We start from the raw sequence: 22,723 nt of genomic DNA, 5'->3' as shown, positions 1-22,723 counted from the left end.
ATATTTTGTTGGTTTTACGTAACAAGCAATTTTTTTTATTGCCCTTGTAGGCAGACGAGCATACGGCCCACCTGATGGTGAGTGGTTACCGTCGCCCATGGACTTCAGCAATGCCAGGGGCAGAGCCAAGCCGCTGCCTACCGCTATTTATATGATTTAAATGATGGCTGTTTCGTTTTCTTCAATTTAATTGAGGCTCGTAATCGGAATGTTAATGAGACAGTGAAGTGGGCGTCGTCGTAGCGTTGGGACTAATGAGGGTCGCGCTGGGTCAGGTACACGGGACGGCGCCCGCCATCGCGGGGCAGGACAAGGCCAACCCCACCGCGCTGCTGCTGTCCTCGGTCATGATGCTGCGGCACATGAACATGCGGGACCACGCCGACAGGATCGAGGCGGCCTGTTTCCACGTGCTGCGCGAGGGCAAGGTCCTGACCCAGGACCTCGGCGGCAAGAGCACGTGCACGGACTTCACTAAAGAGATCATCAAGAACTTGAAGTAGATCCGAGGATGTCTGGTCGCTGTTTGGTTGTGACGTTAAAGCTAGTTTCTTTTTTTTTTTCTTAATTTCCCACTGAATATTTTGCGTGTTAATAATGTGGTCCAGGTTTTATTTCGTAACCGCTTTTAACGTGTTCATCATTTTTATTAGTACGTTCAATGAATTGCTTAAATAATCGCAATTAGGGATCTTTTAAAATTTAATGTTGCCCTTAATGTTCGTATAACTGAGATAATAAAAATGAGTCGTCTATTATCAAAGGTGGCAATCTGTGCATTTGGACAAAAAAATGTTATTGATATGTCAATACAAATTGATTTGAATATAATCGTCTCCTTCAAAGAATACGGTTCAAAACCTGCATTAAATAAAGGTTAATACTTAACCTGTTATTTATCTAAGATGTCGTTCAGAAGAGTTTTGTGACTGCCAATGGAATACAAAGTCAATAATTCGTTTTTCTGATTTACCAATAATTGTCCAAAAGTCACATTGCCGGCTTTGATAATAGTCGACTCAAATATAACTTCCAAGAACGTGACCTATCAGAGCGTCTCGTTATTAGTGTAATGGTCTAGTTTCAATAAACTTATACGATAAAAGCCTTTAAAATGCGTGCAGGTAGATGAAGAGAAAAAATTTAGTACAAAAAAAAAAAAAAGAAAAACAATTATGTTTTAAATATGTGTAACCTTGCTTCTGAATTTAAAACTAACAATGAAGCTTAAGATATTAATACTGAAAAAGTACAAAAAAAAATTCAAGCTTAAATAAACAAATTGATATAAAAACAGTATTGTTTACGCTGTATACAGGACAGTGTCTTTAAAACATTTCTCCAGACTAAATACTCAATGGTAAACTGTGAATGAAGAGATCCAGACCACGGGGGGGGGGGATGGTGGTGGAACGTCCAGGATTCCTTTAGCGTTAGTAGTCCTGACCGCAACGAGCAGTGACCGGATTCGACAATCAATAATGTATTAGTTCAATTGATTAGCTTAATTAGTCGAATTGTTTTATAGTTGCATAAGTTTATATCGAAATCGCCTGAAGTTGTCATAGTAGTATATAGTATACATATATACATACATAAATAATATAACATCGGTTGTCTGCAAATGTACAATGAGATTACTAAAAGAGTTGAGTCTTGTTTTGCTAACCGTACACTAGTTTTTTTTAAACAAACGTAACGTGAGCGTCGAGGGTCAAAATGATATCTTTACTCCGGACGACAGTTTCGTTTGGCTACGTATTATTAGCATTTATATTTAATGCCGCGGACCCTGAAAAATTATAACGAGGAAAAGTCGCCAGCGCAGAACTAGTGAGGAAGTCACCGTTCGATGTTTTTGATAAGAAAAAACAATGGATGCAAACACATACATTCTAAATATGAAGTACATTGAAATCAATATATAAATAAAATTTAGACAAAAAGCAATAAAAGGGATTTAAAACCAAAGGCTTAAATTGTCTAGTCGAGTGGAATGTAATGATTTTCCCACGGCAGTACCGCCCCTGGGGCTCGCGTGCTCTGGGGGGTGGGGGGTGGTCCCGGGGGGTAGGAGGCGGTCCCAGGAACTTAGGGGTTGGGGGGGGGGTCGCTCACGGGCCGCTGGAGGCGATTGTCAAACAAACTATTTTGTAGCTCAGTTCACTCGCGCGTGATCATCATACAACGGCCAAAGATGGATTTAATGTTACAGTATTTATCATTCCGCTTTCTGTAATTAGTGATTTTAAGTAGATCTGCTTTTAAACATTATTGATTTATATGTGGATGTATCACGGTAGAGTTATTTTTTTTGTTAAATGTTAATAATATAAATTTCTGTTGTTGTGTGACGGCTCTTAAAGATTTATCATTAAAACCTTTCTCTATAATATTGAAAGTGAATTAAAACATTTCAAGTCAGAAGCTACAAAATGTATTCCGTTCGACTTTACTCATGTAATAGAATCTGTGATGCAGATTTTTTGTACTGTGTAGTCCATTGTGAGAAATGTTTTCTGATACCTGGCAACACTTTTTTCCCCTATCTATTCGGCGGTTGCCTAAGGGCCTACTCCAGATACGCCCGGACGGGTAGGTGAGCTCACGGGCTTAACCTGAGAGAATTGCTAACACTAGCCCTAGCAAGAGCAGTGCTTCGCAGAATTTACCACTGGATCGGAATAACTACCCACTGAGAAGGTCCGGCGAGACACCCAGTGGGCTGTGTCTATGGGTTAGTTCGCTCGTTGAACTCTTTGTCGTAGTCGCCGAGGACGGTGACCGGTGCTTGATAGCCCTAAAAGCACCGAGAGTGAATCGGATAAGATTCTGGCAACACTGTGCCGGCGCGACGCACCCGATGCGGGTCAATACCGACCAATCGCCGCGTGACGAACGCGGCACGGACATGACTCGAGCAACGTTGTCTAATTTTATGTTTTATGTGTCCTTAATTTTCCAATAAATAAAAAGGTTTATATAGAATTGCTATATATACATGTGTATGGTCATCACAGTCGAGCCTAACAAGGATTCATAATATAAAAAAATATAAAAATAATCGAAAAAATGACACGTGACGTTTATTACGCGAATATCCTAGTTGAATCGGATTGGAGTCTTCTTTTTCTTCACTTTATCCAAGCATATCGCACAGCTAATTTTTTACTTCCATTCTCTTCTATCAGCCGTCAGCTCAACACTCACTCCTCTCTCTCTCACATCATCGGACTGGAATAAGAAACGAGAATATAGTAACCTGGTTAAAATAGGTTATTTAATAAAATGCCAGTAAAGACAATCTGTACTATTTCAGCTATTTGTACTTCTATATTAATTCAATTATACTCGTGGACTTATCAAAGCAAAGACAACAGAAATATATTTTTAAATGATAAAAGAAAAAATTCCCAGTGATATATCCAGCCTATACGATACTATAACATTGAAGCATCGTAGGACGCCGTCAAATTAAATAATCTATTTAAGAGTAGTAGTTTTTGTCTCCTAGTTAATTTATTATTGTGACGTATTGTGTAGTTACCATGACTTTGTACTAGATGTATTGACTAAAAATATCGTGACCGCCATTTTGAGTACTTAATTATGAAAACGAGAAATTAAACTGTAAATAAAATGTAATGAAATTTGTAATGCGGATGTAGTTCAGTATTTAATTATTTGTTAATTTCCTATTTCAATTTGTTTTGAATAACGTCGTAAAATTATTTAAATCAGTTTATGTGAAATTTGTCCTCAAGGTTTGTAACTCTGTGCTTCAATATCCATCTAATGGATAAAGCTTAGTTTATTATTCTTGCACCGGGAATTCGGATTTAATCTGATGTTATGATTTTTGTTACTTGTAACACTGGTCCATTCCCATCAGAGGCTGTGTTAGCACCTTATTGTGATTTATTTTTACACTCATGGATTTGTGAGTCATTTGTGATTTAGTTTTGTGTACTGAAAACTTTTTAAGAAGTTTTATTGTGACATTTAGTTGTATGTAAATATATTAGCCCAATAAAATATAAAAAAAGTTTTGTTTTTATTTTAATTTTATTGAGTTAAATATAAAGATAATGTTGTTTTATTTGAATCCTGTTGTTGATTGGATACCAGGGAAATAATAAGTGCGCTGGTAGTCAATTTGGATACTTAAAAACAGTTTTAAGCTAATTGTAACTTTCAGAGGTCTTCCATGTAATTATGGACACCTTTGTCGTTCCATTCCAGTGACATTTTCAGTTTTAGTTAAATTATCACGAGATATGAAACTAGCCTATGCCGGGAGAGATTTGACATTTCCTTAAAAGAGCTATAAGGTACCTTTCAGGGCGTGTTACAGTAAAAATGTGTTAAAATAAATGGAACACTGAGAAATGTAGCAGCGAAATGCTAGCCAGTAAAATTGCCATCTATAAAAAGAGCTGGCTATCGTTTGTACCCGGTGTCAAACCTTATCGCATAGATCGATTCGCATATGAAATCAAACTTGAAGAATAAAAGGCGATAACTCACTTTTATGTTTAAAGATTAACTTACATAATTTAAAAATCGTTTTTTGTGTGCCCTATGTATTTACTGAGATTGTTTTTGACTAGAGATGAGCAAGTTAATATATATTTAAAACTGGAAATGCCATACATTTTGACAGTTCTTTTTCAATTATTTCGTTTTCAAATACGAGCGCGTCAATGAATTAGATACCCAACAGTCGACAAGATGTATGTAATTAAATAATTTAAAAAATTTATATATTTACTATAATCTAAGCAATAAAAAAAAAAATACTATAATATTCCAAATTTCAATGCATTTCTTATTTCTATAGGTACACGGTACAGCCCCAGATATCGCCGGTAAAGACATGGCCAATCCTACAGCCCTACTGTTGTCGGCTATTATGATGCTGAGGCATTTGCAGTTAAATGATCACGCTGATCTCGTCCAGAATGCCTGTTACGAAGTATTACGCGAGGGCAGAGCCTTGACTGGTGACCTCGGCGGTACCGCGAAATGCAGTGAATTTACTAATGCCATCATTTCAAAACTGAATTAGGCTGAATAGGTGCTGTTCCTTTATTCGAATATTCGTGAAAAAAGTATTTATTCAAGGAGTGAAAGGTAACGTCAAACGTAGCGTTTTGATGTTTTAGATGTGTCACAGTAACACCAAAGTATAAGAGAATAATTATTGAATTTAAATTACTTTACAGTATTGCTAAGCAATCGTAGTATTTATGTTGTAAAAACGTAGTTTGATCTGTAAATAAATATCGAATAATCAAACCATCACCATTCGTATTTATACCATTGTCAACATTACAATTCCGAGCTGCCACTTTTACATTTTACTTATTATATATTGCCACTTAATGTATAAATCTCATTACTAATTTTGAAATAAATGTGTAATTAAAATGATGAAGGTTTCTTATTTAACGTACCCTAGAACTCCAATAAATTGACAATTACCAAAGTTTCTTTTTTTTTTTTCCTACCTAAGCTGATAGCCCTAGGGGCTATGTCAGCGTAACCCTAACTTTAGTAGGTGAGCTCACGGGGCTCAAACCTGATGACGTTGCTAACACGAACCCTAACAAGAGCCGTGCTTCGCAGAATCTACCACCGGATCGGAAACGCGACCCACTGAGAAGATCTGGCGAGAAACTCAGTGGGCTGTGTCTGAGAGTTAATTTACTTGCGTCGAATACGCACATATATTTTGTCTCATGTGTGATAAGTAATTGTTCATGCATTCTAAGTGTAGGGGAATGATACCTCGCCCCGCTTAGCTTACTATGCATTTATAGTAATGAGCGACATACGTTAGTCAGTCAGTGGTTAACGTGCAGCGATCCACCGCGGTCGCTGTGGCGAATAAACATACAATTATAGTCAGTGTTTTATTGACCACTCTGATGAGGTTTCCGGAGGAGAGCGCACAGTAAACCCTCAACATCACGAAACCTCACACTGGTGATCCCGACGTGAAAAAAACAAATTAATCTCTAGTAAGGCGAGTAAGTATCATTTGCCAGGGCCGCATCCCAAGGTCTTTAGACGCTTATACCGTTCAGCAAGATGTATGTGCAAGAGTGTATTATCTATGCGCAAGATGATCGATCATGTACTTCGTTCTGTCTGTATGTCTATTTTGACGGTAACAGACTTTGGCCATAAACGTGGTAGTCCGATTGAACTTTAAATAATTATAAATTAGACACTACAGCTGCTTGCAATTAGATATCTGATGCTGGGATTAAGCCACATCAATGAGATTATAAAATACAATATTGGAATCTAGTGGTTGATCGAAGAAATTAAAAAAGCTTAAACTATCTTTTTAAGCAGCTTGCAAATAAAAGAACAAACTCTTTAATCCTTATAGCTAAGCGTAGAGTCGCTGGTGCTTCTATGAGAGCCATATCAAGTTAAAAAATATTTTTTACGCGATTTCGTATTTGAATATCAAACAAAAATCGTGAAAACGAGTTATGGATGCCCACGATCCTCAAACCAGAGGAGCACGTCTGGGGCAGGGGGATGTAATTCAACTTTATTCCATAATGAATTTCATTACATCTAGAATTATTCTAGTCAATTTTATTTTCACACAACACCCTTCTTCTTTTTTCAGTATGGCAATAGTCTTCTTGGGATACCATTGTTGAGAGTGTCAAGTAATAAAATATTGTAATTTAAATTCGCTTAAGCATAGAATAAAATGGAGCGTAATAAGATGAAATTTATTTATTTAAGACTGTAAGCAATTGGGATGGAATGAAATTAAACGAGATGATATTAAATATAGCTTCAGGAAAACGGTGGTCATTTACTAAAAATTCAGTGGATTTTTGGAGGAACCCGAGAAGCCAGGTCCAGCGAATTTCTTTTATATTTCCACACTTGTACACTTTCATAGGTGATAGAGGGATAATTCACCACCATTATTATATATGTATAAACTCGAAGAGACTTTAGATTAAGAAAATAAAACAAATCATACAAATTCGCTCCTCGCATTCCCGCCACTTTGTGGCTAGGTTTTTTATTATATAAAAAATATACAGAGGTATGAGCTAGGTTTTCTTTGCCTATTCATTGGACATTCTCGCTGTCAAATGATTGTCAGTACCGTAAAATGGGGCGATTAGGGACAAATTCCAACTTTATGAGCAATTTTAAGGTAGTTGTTGATGTATATAATGCTATATCAGGATCAAAATGATTGAGTCTTGGGGGCATCTTTGTTGTCTAATTTAAAATTATGCAACTAGCATTCCAGTTTAAGCAAAAAATGCAAAAATAGGTGTAATCCCTATTTACCCGAAAATTGCGGTTAATTGGGACGAAATGAGAAATTTCCTAGGGTTGGCACTACTTCTATTTTTATATATAGTTTTAATTTATTCATTTATTTAGTTGCACCAACAAAGTGATCATCAATAAAAAAAATTGAAAAACTGACAAAAGTACATGGCAGACATCACCTCAATTATAGGTGCAATCGACAGTGCTGATATTTCTATCTGGGTTAAGAGATTAGGTGTGTCGGTTATTCCATGGATTAATCAGATGAACAAATATTAAATATTTTATTATGTATTACTTAGACATTTTTGTCCACCTTGAGATTTCATTGATCTTGTTACATGTCTCTGCAAAATCGACTTACTTATATTAAATTGCTTATCTATTTCAAATAAAGACTTATTCCCAATTTCGCTTCGAATAAACCAGATTTTTACCAACAAATTTAAAAAAATTTGTTATAACTACATAGACAACCCTACAAACATGTACCTATTTATACTTAGGTCGTTTCCATTTCACGTATTCTCATCCCAATTGACTCCTTTTTCGTTGTTATTTGTACCTAAGACGTCCCCAATATCCCCAAAAACAACAGATTTTTACATGTATTTTTATTTAATCAAATACATTAAAAACAATAACAACTGAGATTTTCCTTTAATATATATGCTGGTTCAAACACTAAATAACGTTTATAAATCATAGTCGTCTTCTATTATTATCAAATAAATAAAAGAGAGCAAAGTTTCTAGCACTAAAATAATGACCACCACAGGAAGTTAATTTGAAACGCGATTTTTTATAAGTTAGCAGCTATTATCATGCATATTCAGAGTTGTTTTGTGAACTTTCAACATTCTACTATTAAACTACAAAAAATGGAAGATTTTGCAACGAATATAAAACTTATATTGAGCGTCGAAAGATTTTCCCGGTTTTTTCCCGATTCGCCTGTCAATCCCTAATCGCCCCATTTTACCGGTATTGTCACATGTTTGAGGGACGATACATGCTGTCTTGTACTGTTTACATTTTTACAATTTCATAACCTTAGATGTGTATACTGGAAATATGTATTAGATAAATAATTCTATATAAAAATGGTGAAACGAGTAAGTGCTTGACATACCTAAATCAATATTATTATTATTATTCAATTAAACTGTAAAGTTTCGCAAAACATTGCATAGTAAAATGTTAATTTGCATGGTATTTGATTGTTTTTATTGCATTATTTTAGAAAAATGTCTCAATTTCCGAAGACGACGGGGAAAGTGGATTGATTAATGAAAATGGAAAAGTAATTTTTGAAGACAAGGAAAAGAAGAAACGTATAAAAACAAAAAGCTTATATCGACAGCCCACTGTGAATGAACTGAATCGGCTCCAGGAGACGGAGACTTTGTTTAACTCTAATTTGTTCCGACTGCAGGTAGAGGAAATACTACAGGAGGTTAAAGTTAAAGAGAAAGTTGAAAAACGGTTTCTACAATGGTTCACAGACTTTAAGAACCACTTAGACAGTATACCTACGGATGATACAGAGTATGACTTAACTGAACACACATTAACAAAAAAAATTAAAGTCAAACTACCTATCAGTGAAGAATTGAAGAAGACAAAATGCGTCTTCAAATTTCATAAGTTTGAAACTGTTGATATTGTTGGATCTTACGCATTAGGATGTGCGATTAATTCGAAATTAGTAGTTGACTTACAGATTACTGTACCGTCACAAACATATACCAAGAATGACTCAATTAATTACAGATATCACAAAAAACGTGCAGCCTACTTAGCTTATATAGCATCTTATTTGTCCAAAAGCGATATAATTGTAGATTTAAATTATTCATTCATTAATGGGTGCGAAACAAAACCTATATTAATATTAAAACCAGCCGGTAAACTGCAAAACCATTTATCGGTTCGAATAAATTTAGTATGTGACACTGACACATTTAAGTTACATAGATTCAGCCCTAAACGGAACAATTTACGGCAATCTTGGTTGTTCTCGACAACAGAAAGTGAAGAAACTGATTCCCCAACACCATATTACAATAGCAGCATATTATATGACGTTACAGCTTTAAATAACGAAAAGCTGTTGAGAGATACTTTACTGAACAGTGAGAATTTGAAGCAGGCTGTGGTGCTACTGAAGATTTGGTTGCGTCAAAGAAACATACCTATTTCAGGCCAAATAGTTAATAACATTGTTGTATATTACGTGCAAACAAAAAGAGTAAATAACATCATGAGCAGTTATCAGATTGTAAGGAATATTTGGATAGCATTGAGTAAGTCGATAAAAAATCTGTAGTATAGAAAAACTATTTGATTAACAAAACATGCTCCTATAAGTATTGGCACCATAGACTTACTGATTACTAATTAAACCTTACATTTTACAAAAAAAACATACCTTTAGACTGCAACAGTTAACTCAGTGACTGTAACTATAGCCATACTCATATTATCACAGAGACTGTTCAGGATTCTGTTGTAACAGAATAATCTTTAAGTACTACTATTTACTACACTATTTGAGTCGTCTATTATCAAAGGTGGCAATCTGTGCATTTGGACAAAAATTTTTTATTGATATGTCAATACAGATTGATTTGAATATAATCGTCTCCTTCAAAGAATACGGTTCAAAACCTGCATTAAATAAAGGTTAATAGTTAACCTGTTATTTATCTAAGATGTCGTTCCGAAGAGTTTTGTGACTGCCAATGGAATACAAAGTGAATAATTCGTTTATCTGATTTACCAATCATTGTCCAAAAGTCAGATCGCCGGCTTTGATAATAGTCGACTCATTTGTAAGTCTGTACACATGTTTTTGAAGGTTGCCATATCCACACTAATTAATATCTGCAGTGATTAAAAACTTCAAACTTAATAAATTTAATTGTAAGAATAATTTTACTAATTAATACTAGATTTAATCATAGTGTCCTAAATAAGATCTAAAACAGGTGGACCTCTGGATGCCTAAAAGTATTAAAATTGTAAATAATAAATCAATTTTAGAAACATCAGAATGGGACAAGAAAGGTATCTCACTATGCAAAGCCGCAGATGCTACTCCATCCCTTGAAGAATTCCACCAAAATTTTCCTATAGTATTTATAGACAGCACAGGATACTACAATATATGCTGGCAAATTTGTAAAGGGACATATTACGCACTGAAGAGAGAATGTGCCTTAGCTGTGGAAATGCTTGATAATGTGAAAATAAATAGTTTTATACCACTGTTTATGACACCAGTTAAAATGCTCATGAAATTTGATCATATATTGAGGTAAGTTTATTTAAGTACTTACATTTTTTTCTTTATTACAAAATAAACCTTGCATCTTAGGAGCTACATAGATGGGACAACTGGAAAATCATGTGAAATATTTAAATCCAAACTTGATTTTATTGTATTTGTTTTTAAAACAGAATTGAGTGGTAGGAAAATCAATGTAACCAACAGTTGGTTTCACACAATATGAAAAAAATAAGTTATGATTAACTTACTTTTTTTTGCTTAGGTTAATGAGCTCACGGTTCATTTTTCTTTACGAAAACCGACTTTTATACAATTGCCATTTGGCCGTAGATCGCCATTTAAGTCAAAGAAACATTGCAGGACATTATTTTAGTTGCAGAACTGACATTGAAAAAGTACGGATTATGTGCACTGCTTTAACTGAAATATTTTATGTAATTAGCATCATACTATTGAATAATACTAGAGAAACGTTTTATTTCAGATTTAAAAATATGGAACTTCTTAAAACATCAGTCCTTGATAAAGTATCGAAGGATGACAAATTAAATTATGGCTTGGATCGACTCATGCTTGTCACGGACACAGTGTATTCATTACTTGCTAAAGGACTCGGGGATAGAGTTCATTTGATACTGCAGATGGTAGAAGCTGACTTCACATGGCCTGTAAAGAAAGTATTGAGTGCAGCTAAAACTGACAGCTGGTAATTAAATTAAATTATTAAAACACTAGCGACCCGCCCTCGCTTCGCTTCGGAAACTGTAATTTATTATTGATTTCTCGACTATTTAATGGATGTTATTATACATATAAACCTTTCTCTTCAATCACTCTATTAAAAAAAAACCGCATTAAATCTTTTGCGTAGTTTTAAAGATTTAAGCATACATAGGGATATAGGGACAGAGAAAGCGATTTTATTTTATACTATGTAGTGATGTAAATGTTAATTATGGCTCCTAGCGGTTAGTGCAAATTTAGGAATACTGGTTATTGGTTTATATTGTCATTGAAAAACATGCGTACCATGTAACTCTGGTCTTAAACAGTCAGCATCGTTCATAGACAAAGGTCTTGGTTGAATTTATTATAATATTTAAATAACTCAATATGATCTAATGATTGGCACATCAAGATGTACACTGAATGCAATATGTGATGTCGTAAATGGCCAATTGTTCTGTGTGACGTATGGTGTAGGATAAGCTTGTTGTACAATCTGGACTCGAATGAGATCACACATAATGAAGTCGCTTTACCCATTTTATAAAAATTGCACAGCATTTATCAAAGTTACAGCTTTCCTTATTCTGAACAGAAATTTAACTAATACTTAATATTATATATTTTTTAATAGTTCAGTTCTGAATAGATTATTTTATTTATTTATTCTATATAAACAGAAAAAATGAACTATTTGATGAGTGTAGATTCAAATTGTGGAATTCCTTGCGGATAAATTAACATGCGTACTCATATACATAACATATAATTTGTGCATATATAATTTATACCACGACCACAATAAGTTACATCAAGTCTGTTCTCATGCTGTCTCCATTGACTTTCTCTATTACAGTTATGAAGAAAAATTAGCATTTGGTCTGATATTGAATAAAGATAATGCTTTAAATCCTGTTGAAAAAGGTCCCCCGGCCAATTTGCCTGAAGCATTGGAATTTAGGTGAGAATAATATTTTGATGTTCGACTCCACAATATTTACAAGTCCACCTTTTTTATTTTTTTTTATTGCTTAGATGGATGGACGAGCTCACAGCCCACCTGGTGTTAAGTGGTTACTGGAGCCCATAGATATCTGCAACGTAAATGCGCCACCCACCCTGAGGTAGGCAGCGGCTTGGCTCTGCCCCTGGCATTGCTGAAGTCCATGGGCGACGGTAACCACTCACCATCAGGTGGGCCGTATGCTCGTCTGCCTACAAGGGCAATAAAAAAAAAAAAAAAAAAAGATATAAGTTCTAAGGTCTCAGTATAGTTACAACGGCTACCCCCCCTTCAAACCGAAACGCATTAGGTCCTGCCACCAGAAACCACCACCGACTCACAGGAGGCGGAGCTTGAGAAGGATTTCGCCCGGCTCCTATCCCCTTAAGTACTTTGAGACCCTCAATGTCCAATGAGACCAATTACGTCCACGAAGATGAGTTGAGTTACGTTACTTAGCGGCTTTTTCTTTTTTTCTGGTCTGAGGCCGAATCTCCTAGAAGGTCCCCGCGTCTAGGGGGCGTGCGGGGTTTGTGGGATTTAGAAGGTCTGCAGATGTTGAGAGCAGACCGCGGGTCCAAGGATATTTTAGGGCGAGTTGAACTATTGACCTGCCAGTGCCAAGTATATTTGCAAATACCTGACATAACAGGGCGTTCTGGGGAGACAAATCCGAACTACGTCGGTTCCAAGACGGCTCTATAACCGAGACCTGCGTGTGGGAAGGAGAGGCCACAGCAGAAAGGAGAGGCATCACTAAACAGATAATTAACTATCTAATGGATTTGAAGTATGGTGAGGTATTTTTAATTTGCTTTAAAATGGGTGTTTTTTTTTATTTTATACTTTTATAACTTAAGTTTTAATGTCCATTATGGGATGTTAATGCTAATGGTCAGTCCGGATTCGAACCAGCAGGGACAGGTTTTTTTTATTTTTTTTATTGCTTAGATGAGTGGACGAGCTCACAACCCACCTGGTGTTAAGTGGTTACTGGAGCCCATAGACATCTACAACGTAAATGCGCCACCCACCTTGAGATATGAGTTCTAAGGTCTCAGTATAGTTACAATGGCTGCCCCACCCTTCAAACCGAAACGCATTGCTGCTTCACGGCCGAAATAGGCAGGGTGGTGGTACCTACCCGTGCGGACTCACAAGAGGTTCTATCAGGTCTGAGGTACGATCGCGAGTTAATTTTGTTATTTCTTAGTTGTTCGTTCCTAGTATCTAATTTTCCTTGAAATTCTACACAGATATATCCCACCATAGATAGTGGTGATATTTTGTGGACCCCGCGAATTGGTGACACCGTCTTGCCTATTTGTTGCCTTTTTATTGACTATTGAAGTGAAACTTGTTTAGGCGCGTTGAGAGTAAAAATTCAACTCACGACAGATTCGTTACGGCTAGAGAGAAAAGATTTTAGGAAAGAATTTAGGAAGAGCGAGAGTGAGAAAACAGACAGAGCGTCTCGCGAACCACTCGACCTTGGAGAGGACAAAGCGAGCTAGGTCGTGTCTCTTATACACAGCATTTCCTAATACAAGATAAATTTGTTTTAAGGATGAAAAATGAAGGAAACCACAATACTAGACACCGCAAAAGAACTTTCAACTCTTTCATTAGCACCATTTTTTTAAAATGAAATGAAATTATTATATTATTATTTGTATACCTTATTTTCAGGTGTGAAAGGTTCAGATTTGTTTCACGTGATGGATCAACTGGACAGCGTGCTGGTCCGCAAGCAGTACGCCGGGGAGTCCAGCGCCCATTGCGAAGAAGCCTGCCTCGATGTGCTCAGAGCATTCGACGAGCTCAGGAGGGACCTCAGGCAGCTCACCGAGCTGCCCTTGGACATCAGTGCTGTTTACGGTATGGAATACATGTCACCAGCTAAATATTATCGCAACGTGTTCACTGGGGCGTAGATACCACAACTTGTCCGTCACTGCCCATCACTGCTCTTGAGACGTGAGGTTTGGCTTGAGGTTGACCTCACGTCTCAAGGTGGGAGGTTGAGGTTGACTGAGGCACAATGGCGTGACGGAGTCTTCTGTCTGCAGGCACGTCGTCAGTGTTCAGCTACAGCAGGCCGGTGCCCCCGGTGGCCCGGCCCGCGCCCCGCCAGCCCTACCGGCGCGCCGGGGCCTGTCTGCTGAAGCAGGCCAGCAGGAGGGACGGGCTGCCCTCGCTGCCGCACTACACGCCCGTCTCCAGAGCCGTCATCGAACTTGGTATACATTATTCAATACTAGTTGACTCGGCAGACTTCATAGTGCCTCAATCGATAAATAAAAGACCTAAACTTTTGTATAAAATAAACTTAAAACAAACAAAAGGAATCCGCCGCGGCGGGGGACAGACACATCAAAGAAAAACAAAATTGTTATTTTTATTTAATACGGAGCATTTTCATATTTATCTACCTTCTAAACCTTCTCTGGACTTCCACAAATAATTCAAGACCAAAATTAGCCAAATCGGTCCAGCCGTTCTCGAGTTTTAACGAGACTAACGAACAGCAATTCATTTTCATATACATATATAGATAAATCAAAGATGAGATAGACGCAGTATGAAGAGTTACACAGACACGTTATTTTTCGAGTTCAGTTATAAGGCAGGCAGAACAACGCGGCAGGCCTAGTCGCTTTTAAATGTGACTCGTGTTTTTACAATTAATGTTAATTAGATGAATAGTTACAAAGTGTCTATTTTGCCTATTGCTGGTTTTTGTTTTAATTGCCTATATCCAATATTATCTGATCCCAATTTAGATGTGATAATATTATATGTAGAGTAGAGGTCGACACCTCAACGTTAGGATGTACTGCGACCCCTCGAGTAGGTACCACCAACTTGCCTATTTCTGCCGCAAAGCAGTCATATGTTTCAATTTGAAAATTAATACAATAGAGACTGTCGCCTAGTTACTCACCCACCCCTCCCCCCGTTCCAGGACACAGCGGCAAGTGGCCCGGCGACATTGAAGCCTTCCGCTGCCTGAAAGCCGCCTTCCACCTCCAGATATCCGACCGCCTCACCGAGCAGTACTCGTTGATAACGCACGCGTATCCCTCCCACGTGGACGTGCTGAAGAACGGCCTGGTCTTCCGCTTGGCCATCGCTCATCCCAAAGAAATAACTCTTCTGAAGAGGGAGATAGAAAACGGAGTGGTGAAGCACAAGGACAGCGAGGAGAGTGCGCGGCTGCAGAGGGACACGCAGCTGATGCCGCGGCTCAGGGGCGCTCTGCACGGGTGAGCCGGACTTCTTAGTACTGATGGGCTGGTGGGCCGTGTGAGGAACTTTTTTTTTCTTAGATGGGTGGACGTTCTCACAGCCCACTTGGTGTTAATTGGTTACTGGAGCCTATAGACATCTACAAGGTAAATGCGCTACCCACCTTGAGGTATAAGTTCTAAGATCTCAGTATAGTTACAACGGCTGCCCCACCCTTCAAACCGAAACGCATTACTGCTTCGCTGCAGAAATAGGCGGGATGGTGGTACCTACCCATGCGGACTTACACGAGGTCCTACCACCAATAAAAATTCTGCACGTACAGTAATCATTAAGAAATATATTTGTGAGAATAGCGGCCGAATATGTAGCGTTCGATCACCGTCCTCGTCGAACCCGTCGCTTGCGACGCAGGGCTCGCCGAGTAAATTAACCAACAGACACAGCCTACTGAGTTTCTCGCCGGATGTTCTTAGTGGGTCGCGTTTCTGATCCGGTATTAGATTCTGCGAAGAACTGCTCTTGATAAGGCCAATGTTAGCAATACTTCCGGTTTGAGCCCCGTGAGCTCACTTACACGTCAAGGCGAAGCTGAGATAGCCTCTCAAAGCTATCAGCATAGGTAGGGACAAAAATTTAACGAGTAATAACTATTTCTATTTCTATCTCTATGCTACATTTTATGCACCTAAATTTAATACTGATGACGTTATAAACCAATAGCTTTGTACTTATTTGAAAAGTAATTTTTTAATTGAACAATTACTAATTAATGTCAGATGTGTGAAGGATATCCTATTTAACAATGGCTAGTTGTCAATATATTGTTTGTGTTGGTTATGTTGTTGTCTGCTTATGTGGATACCGATTTTTTTGTTTTTTTTTTCTGGAACTATTAATTTTATTTTTATTTGTAATTTTTAATTCTTATTTGTAATTTTGTTTTCAATAGCCAAAGCTATGTACATTATTAATACGGGTTTGCTGGGGGCACATACCATTTAGATTGCAATCTAGATTAGATCTAGAGGTGTTGCTTGTACGATTTAGCTAATATTTATTTATTTAGACACACCAACAGCAATACACACAAAACATTCAAGCTTAAAATTAACAAGTATAAAATTAAGTACTGGTATGTAAGCCAGTTACAGGCTTGTACAGCAATCTCTTATAACACACTATGACATGTTACAGCAATTTTACAAACAGAGGTTAAATTTAAATTTTAACAGTATGAAAAAAAAAAAAACATTGAAAAGAACATGAAAACAAGAGTTAACTTTTTTTTTTTTATTGCTTAGATGGGTGGACGAGCTCACAGCCCACGAGGTGTTAAGTGGTTACTGGAGCCCATAGACATCTACAATGTAAATGCGCCACCCACCTTGAGATATAAGTTCTAAGGTCTCAGTATAGTTACAACGGCTACCCCACTCTTCAAACCGAAACGCATTACTGCTTCACGGCTGAAAATAGGCAGGGCGGTGGTACCTACCCGTGCGGACTCACAAGAGGTCCTACCACCAGTGATTACGCAAATTATAATTTTGCGGGTTTGATTTTTATTACACGATGTTATAAGGAATAACCGTGGAGTCAATCGTGAACATTCGTTGAGTACGTATTTCATTAGAAAAATTGGTACCTACCCTCGTGCGGGATTCGAACACCGGTGCATCGCTACATATGAATGCACCGGACGTCTTATCCTGTAGGCCACGACGACTAACTATTTAACATTCTCCCATCAATTATAAACAAAGGAACTTGGATACTAGTTTGTTTTTGAGACCAGGACACGTGTCGTTAAAAATGTCGATGCCGTCAATTAATGCACATATTTGGTTATATTCACTACAAATTTTTGATAAAGTGAAATATTTAAGGAGGTTTGTTCTACTTGCGGGAATATGGAAAATTTTAGTGATAGGATGCCGTGGGCAGTGGTATGGAACGCTAAAGTTGATTTTACTGTAATTATTGTAATTTGTTTTGTGCATTAATAAATTTAAAAAAATTAATATTCCCATAGGTTGCACCAGAAGTACCCGGCCTTCGGTCCGACGGCGTGTCTGTTCAAGCGCTGGCTGTCCTCCCACCTGCTCTCCCCCCCGCACTTCCCCTCCGTGACGGCGGAGCTGATGGCGGCGACCGTGTTCCTCCACCCCCAACCCTTCACGCCCCCCACTCAACCCACCATCGGCCTGTTCCGGGTCCTAAGGCTGCTGGCTGCAACCGACTGGACGAGCGAGGTCTTCGTGCTGGACTTCAATGATGATCTGACCCGTGAGTAGTGTTTATATTACATAATCTAACAAATGCGACGCGCGCACCCCCCCGCCTCCCTTCCGACGCGTCGCGCTGCCTCGCTGCTCGGTGGCTAGCCTGTGCTCCAGAAACGGATACATTTAATGACGGTTTGCAGTTTTTATTTTCCAATCTAGCAAGCTTGAGAGGATATTTCAGCGCAACCTTAACTAGTAGGTGAGCTCACGGGGCTCAAACCTGACGACGTTGCTAACACGAACCCTAGCAAGAGCCTTGCTTCGCAGAATGTACCACCGGATCGGAAACGCGACCCACTGAGAAGATCCGGCGAGAAACTCAGTGGGCTGTATTTATGGGTTAATTTACTCGCAGGGCCCTTCGTCGTAAGCAATGGGTTCGGCGAGGACGGTGACCGGTGCTTGAGGTACCTAAAAGCACCGTTAGTAAATCGGGAAGATCCGAAATGACGTGCTTAGGGCGGTTTGCAGTGATTTATAGCTGTTGCTAGAAATTACTTAAGCTAATATTATTAATACTTTACAATTTTTTTGGTTATACTGTTAATTTGTAGGAAGACTAAAATAAATAAAGAAATAAATGAATGGAGAATTAAATTATTTAGCGGTAGGCAGCGGCCTGGCTCTGCCCCTGGCTGGCATTGCTGAGGTCCATGGGCGACGGTAACCACTCACCATCAGATGGGCCGTATGCTCGTCTGCCTACAAGGGCAATAAAAAAAAACATGTTCATTTAAAATATTATTGTTTAATATATTGGCGACAGGTGAACAGATAACAGAGTTGGAGCAGGCGGCTCGCGCCGACCCGCGCGGTCGGAGCGTGTGCATAGTGACGGCACAGGAGCGCGAGGTGGGACTCGCGTGCGAGCCCGGGCCTCCGCCCCCGGCGCTCCGCAGGGCGCAGGCGCTGGCCGCGAGCGCCCTCGCCTACCTCGAGAACAGCCTGCTCAATGAATTCAATGACAATCTGCTTGTGAGTTTAATTTTAACTGTAACGAACACTAACACCCTGTACATTAATAGGCAAAAGTTAAATTACCAGTTAATTATTTGGCATTCTTTAAAAAAGCAAGAATAAGATTGAATATATGGGATGAAATTGTAATGTATTTTGTCCCAAATTATCGTCTGTTCTCAAATTATGCATAATTTTGTTTATATCCAAATTCACATTTCCTCAAAAAAAAAAAAACAATTTGGAACTGCACAATATATTATACAGAGTGTTCCACAAAGAGTATGTTAAACCATTCTATTATAATAATCAATTCGACGAAAACAAAACCTCACGGCAGAAGTAGACAGGATGTTGGTACCTAACCGTGGGGACTCACAAAACACCCTATTCTTTAAATAATCCGCGCGGGTAGGTACCACCCTACCTATTTCTGCCGTGAAGCAGTAATGCGTTTCGGTTTGAAGGGCGGGGCAGTCGTTGTAACTATACTGAGATCTTGGAACTTATATCTCAACACGCATTTACTTTATAGATGTCTATGGGCTCCAGTAACCACTTAACACCAGGTGGGCTGTGAGCTCGTCCACCTTAGATGGGTGGACGAGCTCACAGCAATAAACAAAAAAAAGAAAAATAATGTAAAAATCCCAATAACTTGAGTTCCTTTCGGAAATCTAAAGAATGGCAGCAAACGCGATGGTGCCGCGACCTAGGTCACGTAATGTCAGCCGATTGAAATACACGCACCGTATACACCCCGCTAGCTGATCTAACTGTGTTTGCACACCAAAAAGCTTCTTTTGTTTTTGTAATAAAGTTGAAATTTAGTAACAAGAAGAAGAAATGTTCTAACGGTACTTTAGATTGATCAACTCAGGGCTGTCATCAAACCGTTGATACAATTAATAAATTAGTTTTTGTATGAAATTATTAATTACGATCTAGTTTTTTTTTTCATTTTTAACGCGATATTCAGTCGCTATTTTCACAAATATATTTCTTAATGCTATTTATAAGGCAAAGGTATCTATACCATGCAGCTAATATTTTCTAAAAAAAAATAATGAAAAATGGTACATATATATATTGTTTATCGCTTATATGGGTGGACGAGCTCACAGCTCACCTGGTGTTAAGTGGTTACTGGAGCCCACAGACATCTACGAAGTAAATGCGCCACCCACCTTGAGATATAAGTTCTGAGGTCTCAAGTATAGTTACATATACCAAATCCGAACTTGTGTCCCCCCAGCCCATGTTCGTCCCGAGTCTGTCGGAGTACGACGTGCAGATCGTGCTGCACCCCAGCCTGGTCCCCGAGTGGGCGGAGCGGGTGTGCGCCCCCCCGCGCCGCCGCCCCCCCACACCGCACGTGGGGGACGAGCTCATACCGGTCGTGGACTTCCATCCCGTGCTCACATACCTGGATGACTTGAGGGTTAGTATACAATTTAACACTTTCTCGTCATATATACTAATACTAATAATATTATAAAGAGGAAAGATTTGTTTGTTTGTTTGTATTGAATAGGCTCCGAAATTACTGAACCGATTGGAATAATTCTTTCACTGTTTGGAAGCTACACTATTCCTGAGTGACATAGGCTATAATCTTTTTTGAAAAAAGTTAGGGATCCTTACTAAAACTTCAATAATGTAACCCAAGGCGTAAAAAAAATACCTAAAATATTCTTTACATCGCGTGGTCTCCGAAAACTATTGATGATAGAATAAAATAATGTACTACGACTTTGTAGAACACATTATTATTTACAATAAACATCGCCACAGCATATGTCTAACTATTATAGTTCTGCCGCTATAAGTGTTCTTTTATAAAAAAAAAAAAAAAAACAATAAAACAATGTCGTTTCAATTTTTGTTAAAGATCCGAACGGAGTCGGAGTGGGCCGCTAGTTGTTAGAGAAAATTGAAAATATCAAAATGTATCCCTCTACACAATAACTCGCCGCGCAATTTACTTTTATTGTTCTTTTTTTTAATTCACATCCGAAGATATCTACATATTTTATAAGCTAACCAGCCGTACTCGCCCGCTTCGTTGCGCATTTCAAACTAACATTATTATTTATTGTCATTATTATTAGGGAGTCCAACACTCAAATAAATATTAGCCTATCATTAAGTACATGTATCTTCTACATGGATACCAAGTTTCAAGTCGATTGTTTGCATGGTTCAGTAGTTTTATTTTTATTTTTTATTGCTTAGATGGGTGGACGAGCTTACAGCCCACCTGGTGTTAAGTGGTTACTGGAGCCAATAGACATCTACAACGTAAATGCGCCACCCACCTCGAGATATAAGTTATAAGGTCTTAGTATAGTTACAACGGCTGCCCCACCCTTCAAACCGAAACGCATTACTGCTTCACGGCAGGAATAGACAGGGCGGTGGTACCTACCCGTGCGGACTTACAAGAGGTTCTACCACCAGTAAAAACGGAACATTCGTAAAACTACTATAGATTTATATATTAGTATATAGATTTATATATTAGTATAGATTATATGATGAAGTCTCTCAATTACAAAAGATACATATTCTAATCATCACGAAGACAACTTTCATACAAGGTCCCCATTAAAACTATAACCCGATTGTTCCTCAGAGCGCCTACGGTGACTTCGCTGTGTTCTTCCACGACCTGTACGGCGGCGAGGTTATCGCTGTCTTGTGGAAGCCCGATGTCGACGAGTACGAAGATTTCCAGGTGCGCACCTTACGTCGGAGTGACAGCTGACAGCTCGTTCTGACATTTACAAGTCTATGTCAACTTGACATCTGATAGTTCTGTTCTCTTGGACATTGGACCAATAAGGACTTTTTGGTGGGAACGCGAGGAGTGCAGTTGTGTGATTTGTTTTATTTTGTCTATTTAATGTTTCTTCAGGTTTAAAACGGTGGTTTATTAACTGTTTAATATCTTTGAAAGTGCACAAATATGGGAAACTGAAACAAAGCCGCTGGACGTAGCTTCTCGGGATCCTCCAAAAAGTCCACTGAAAAAATCTCAGTAAATGACCACCATTTTACCAAGATTATACTTCATCTCAAATCATTTAATTTCATCTCAGTTGATTAATGTCTCAAATTAATCATCTTCATTTAATTTCATTTAACTCCATATTATCATTTATCATAAAAATAAGAATATAAAGTAAAATAAAACATGACTTAAAGGTCTTAGTTACCAGGTCATAAAATCACTTAATTTTTTTTTAACCAATAATTGTTTTATATTGAATTGCGTGGCAGGTTGTCATCTATACCGTATAGATGGGTACCGCCATTTTGCAAATTTCAGCCGCGAAGCTGTTATGTGTTCCGGTTTGACATAATATGAGAGATATTGAAGCTATTTAAAATGTTATATTTGATAATTTGATATTGTGGATATTCGTCTTTATATCTCTAACGTTAAGAGATATTCTCCAGTGTCAGTAGGACCTGTGTGGCCCCTAATTAATGCTTTACCTCCCATCTCAGGCTCTGAACGCGAACGCTTTAATACCGGAGACAGTGGACGGCGAGACGAGATACAAAGTGAACAAAGAAGCTATAATTGAGGACTTTAGAATCCTAGGACAAGGCCTGGTCAAGAGTGTTAATGTTTTGTGATTGTATTGGACTCGAATACAGATTTTTAATATATGTTGTTTTATTGACTGCGATAAGTAGCTCGGTTTTTTTAATTGCCTTTGTAGGCAGACTAGCATACGGCCCACCTGATGGCGAGTGGTTACCCTGGACAGAGCCAAGCCGCTGCCTACCGCTTAATACTCTCCACAAGCCTCGTTTGAAGAAGGACATGTTATAGCGCTCTGGAAACACCGTGGAGGGAAGTTCATTCCAAAGCCG

General features: G+C 38.3%; 2 protein-coding genes and 1 long non-coding RNA gene across 6 annotated transcripts in view; 2 read left to right on the top strand and 1 right to left on the bottom strand.

The window, feature by feature from the left end:
- LOC101739299 (probable isocitrate dehydrogenase [NAD] subunit alpha, mitochondrial) overlaps nt 1-5,430 on the top strand; it is a 36,786-nt gene extending 31,356 nt beyond the window's left edge. For 2 of the 4 annotated variants that reach the window (XM_038018448.2, XM_038018450.2), the window contains exon 7: nt 4,841-5,430. In XM_038018448.2, the coding sequence (XP_037874376.1) occupies nt 4,841-5,068 (228 nt within the window). In that variant the 3' untranslated portion in view covers nt 5,069-5,430. Of the gene's footprint in view, nt 1-275; nt 4,090-4,840 lie in introns of those variants that run through there. The other 2 variants (XM_038018451.2, XM_038018449.2) reach the window with 1 other exon arrangement.
- A 2,541-nt stretch (nt 5,431-7,971) lies between these two features.
- Nucleotides 7,972-22,514, top strand: LOC101738878 (nucleolar protein 6). Its single transcript, XM_004925003.4, has 14 exons — nt 7,972-8,438; nt 8,567-9,629; nt 10,369-10,642; nt 11,100-11,321; nt 12,198-12,302; nt 12,997-13,139; nt 14,034-14,222; nt 14,414-14,584; nt 15,310-15,610; nt 17,629-17,882; nt 18,648-18,856; nt 20,094-20,279; nt 21,474-21,575; nt 22,352-22,514. Exons 1-14 carry the CDS (start codon nt 8,427-8,429, stop codon nt 22,481-22,483), a joined length of 3,363 nt encoding a protein of 1,120 aa, XP_004925060.2. The 5' UTR covers nt 7,972-8,426; the 3' UTR covers nt 22,484-22,514.
- Nucleotides 9,623-11,798, bottom strand: LOC134200897 (uncharacterized). The gene is made up of 3 exons (XR_009976006.1): nt 11,645-11,798; nt 10,152-11,281; nt 9,623-9,871 (listed from the first exon to the last, which is right to left on the bottom strand). It is a non-coding gene; the product is annotated as an uncharacterized LOC134200897 (long non-coding RNA).
- Nucleotides 22,515-22,723: the final 209 nt, after the last annotated feature.

This window comes from Bombyx mori, chromosome 21, assembly GCF_030269925.1.
Source record: "Bombyx mori chromosome 21, ASM3026992v2".
In the NCBI taxonomy this organism is placed as follows: Eukaryota; Metazoa; Arthropoda; class Insecta; order Lepidoptera; family Bombycidae; genus Bombyx; species Bombyx mori.
This window is presented reverse-complemented; position numbering and strand designations above follow the sequence as displayed.

What these genes read in the sequence shown, in the direction of transcription:
- LOC101738878 (XM_004925003.4), top strand. An exon ending in TCTAATGGATTTGAAGTATG is followed by an intron (nt 13,140 to 14,033) that starts GTGAGGTATTTT and finishes CCTTATTTTCAG; the next exon opens with GTGTGAAAGGTTCAGATTTG. An exon ending in ACGAGTACGAAGATTTCCAG is followed by an intron (nt 21,576 to 22,351) that starts GTGCGCACCTTA and finishes CTCCCATCTCAG; the next exon opens with GCTCTGAACGCGAACGCTTT.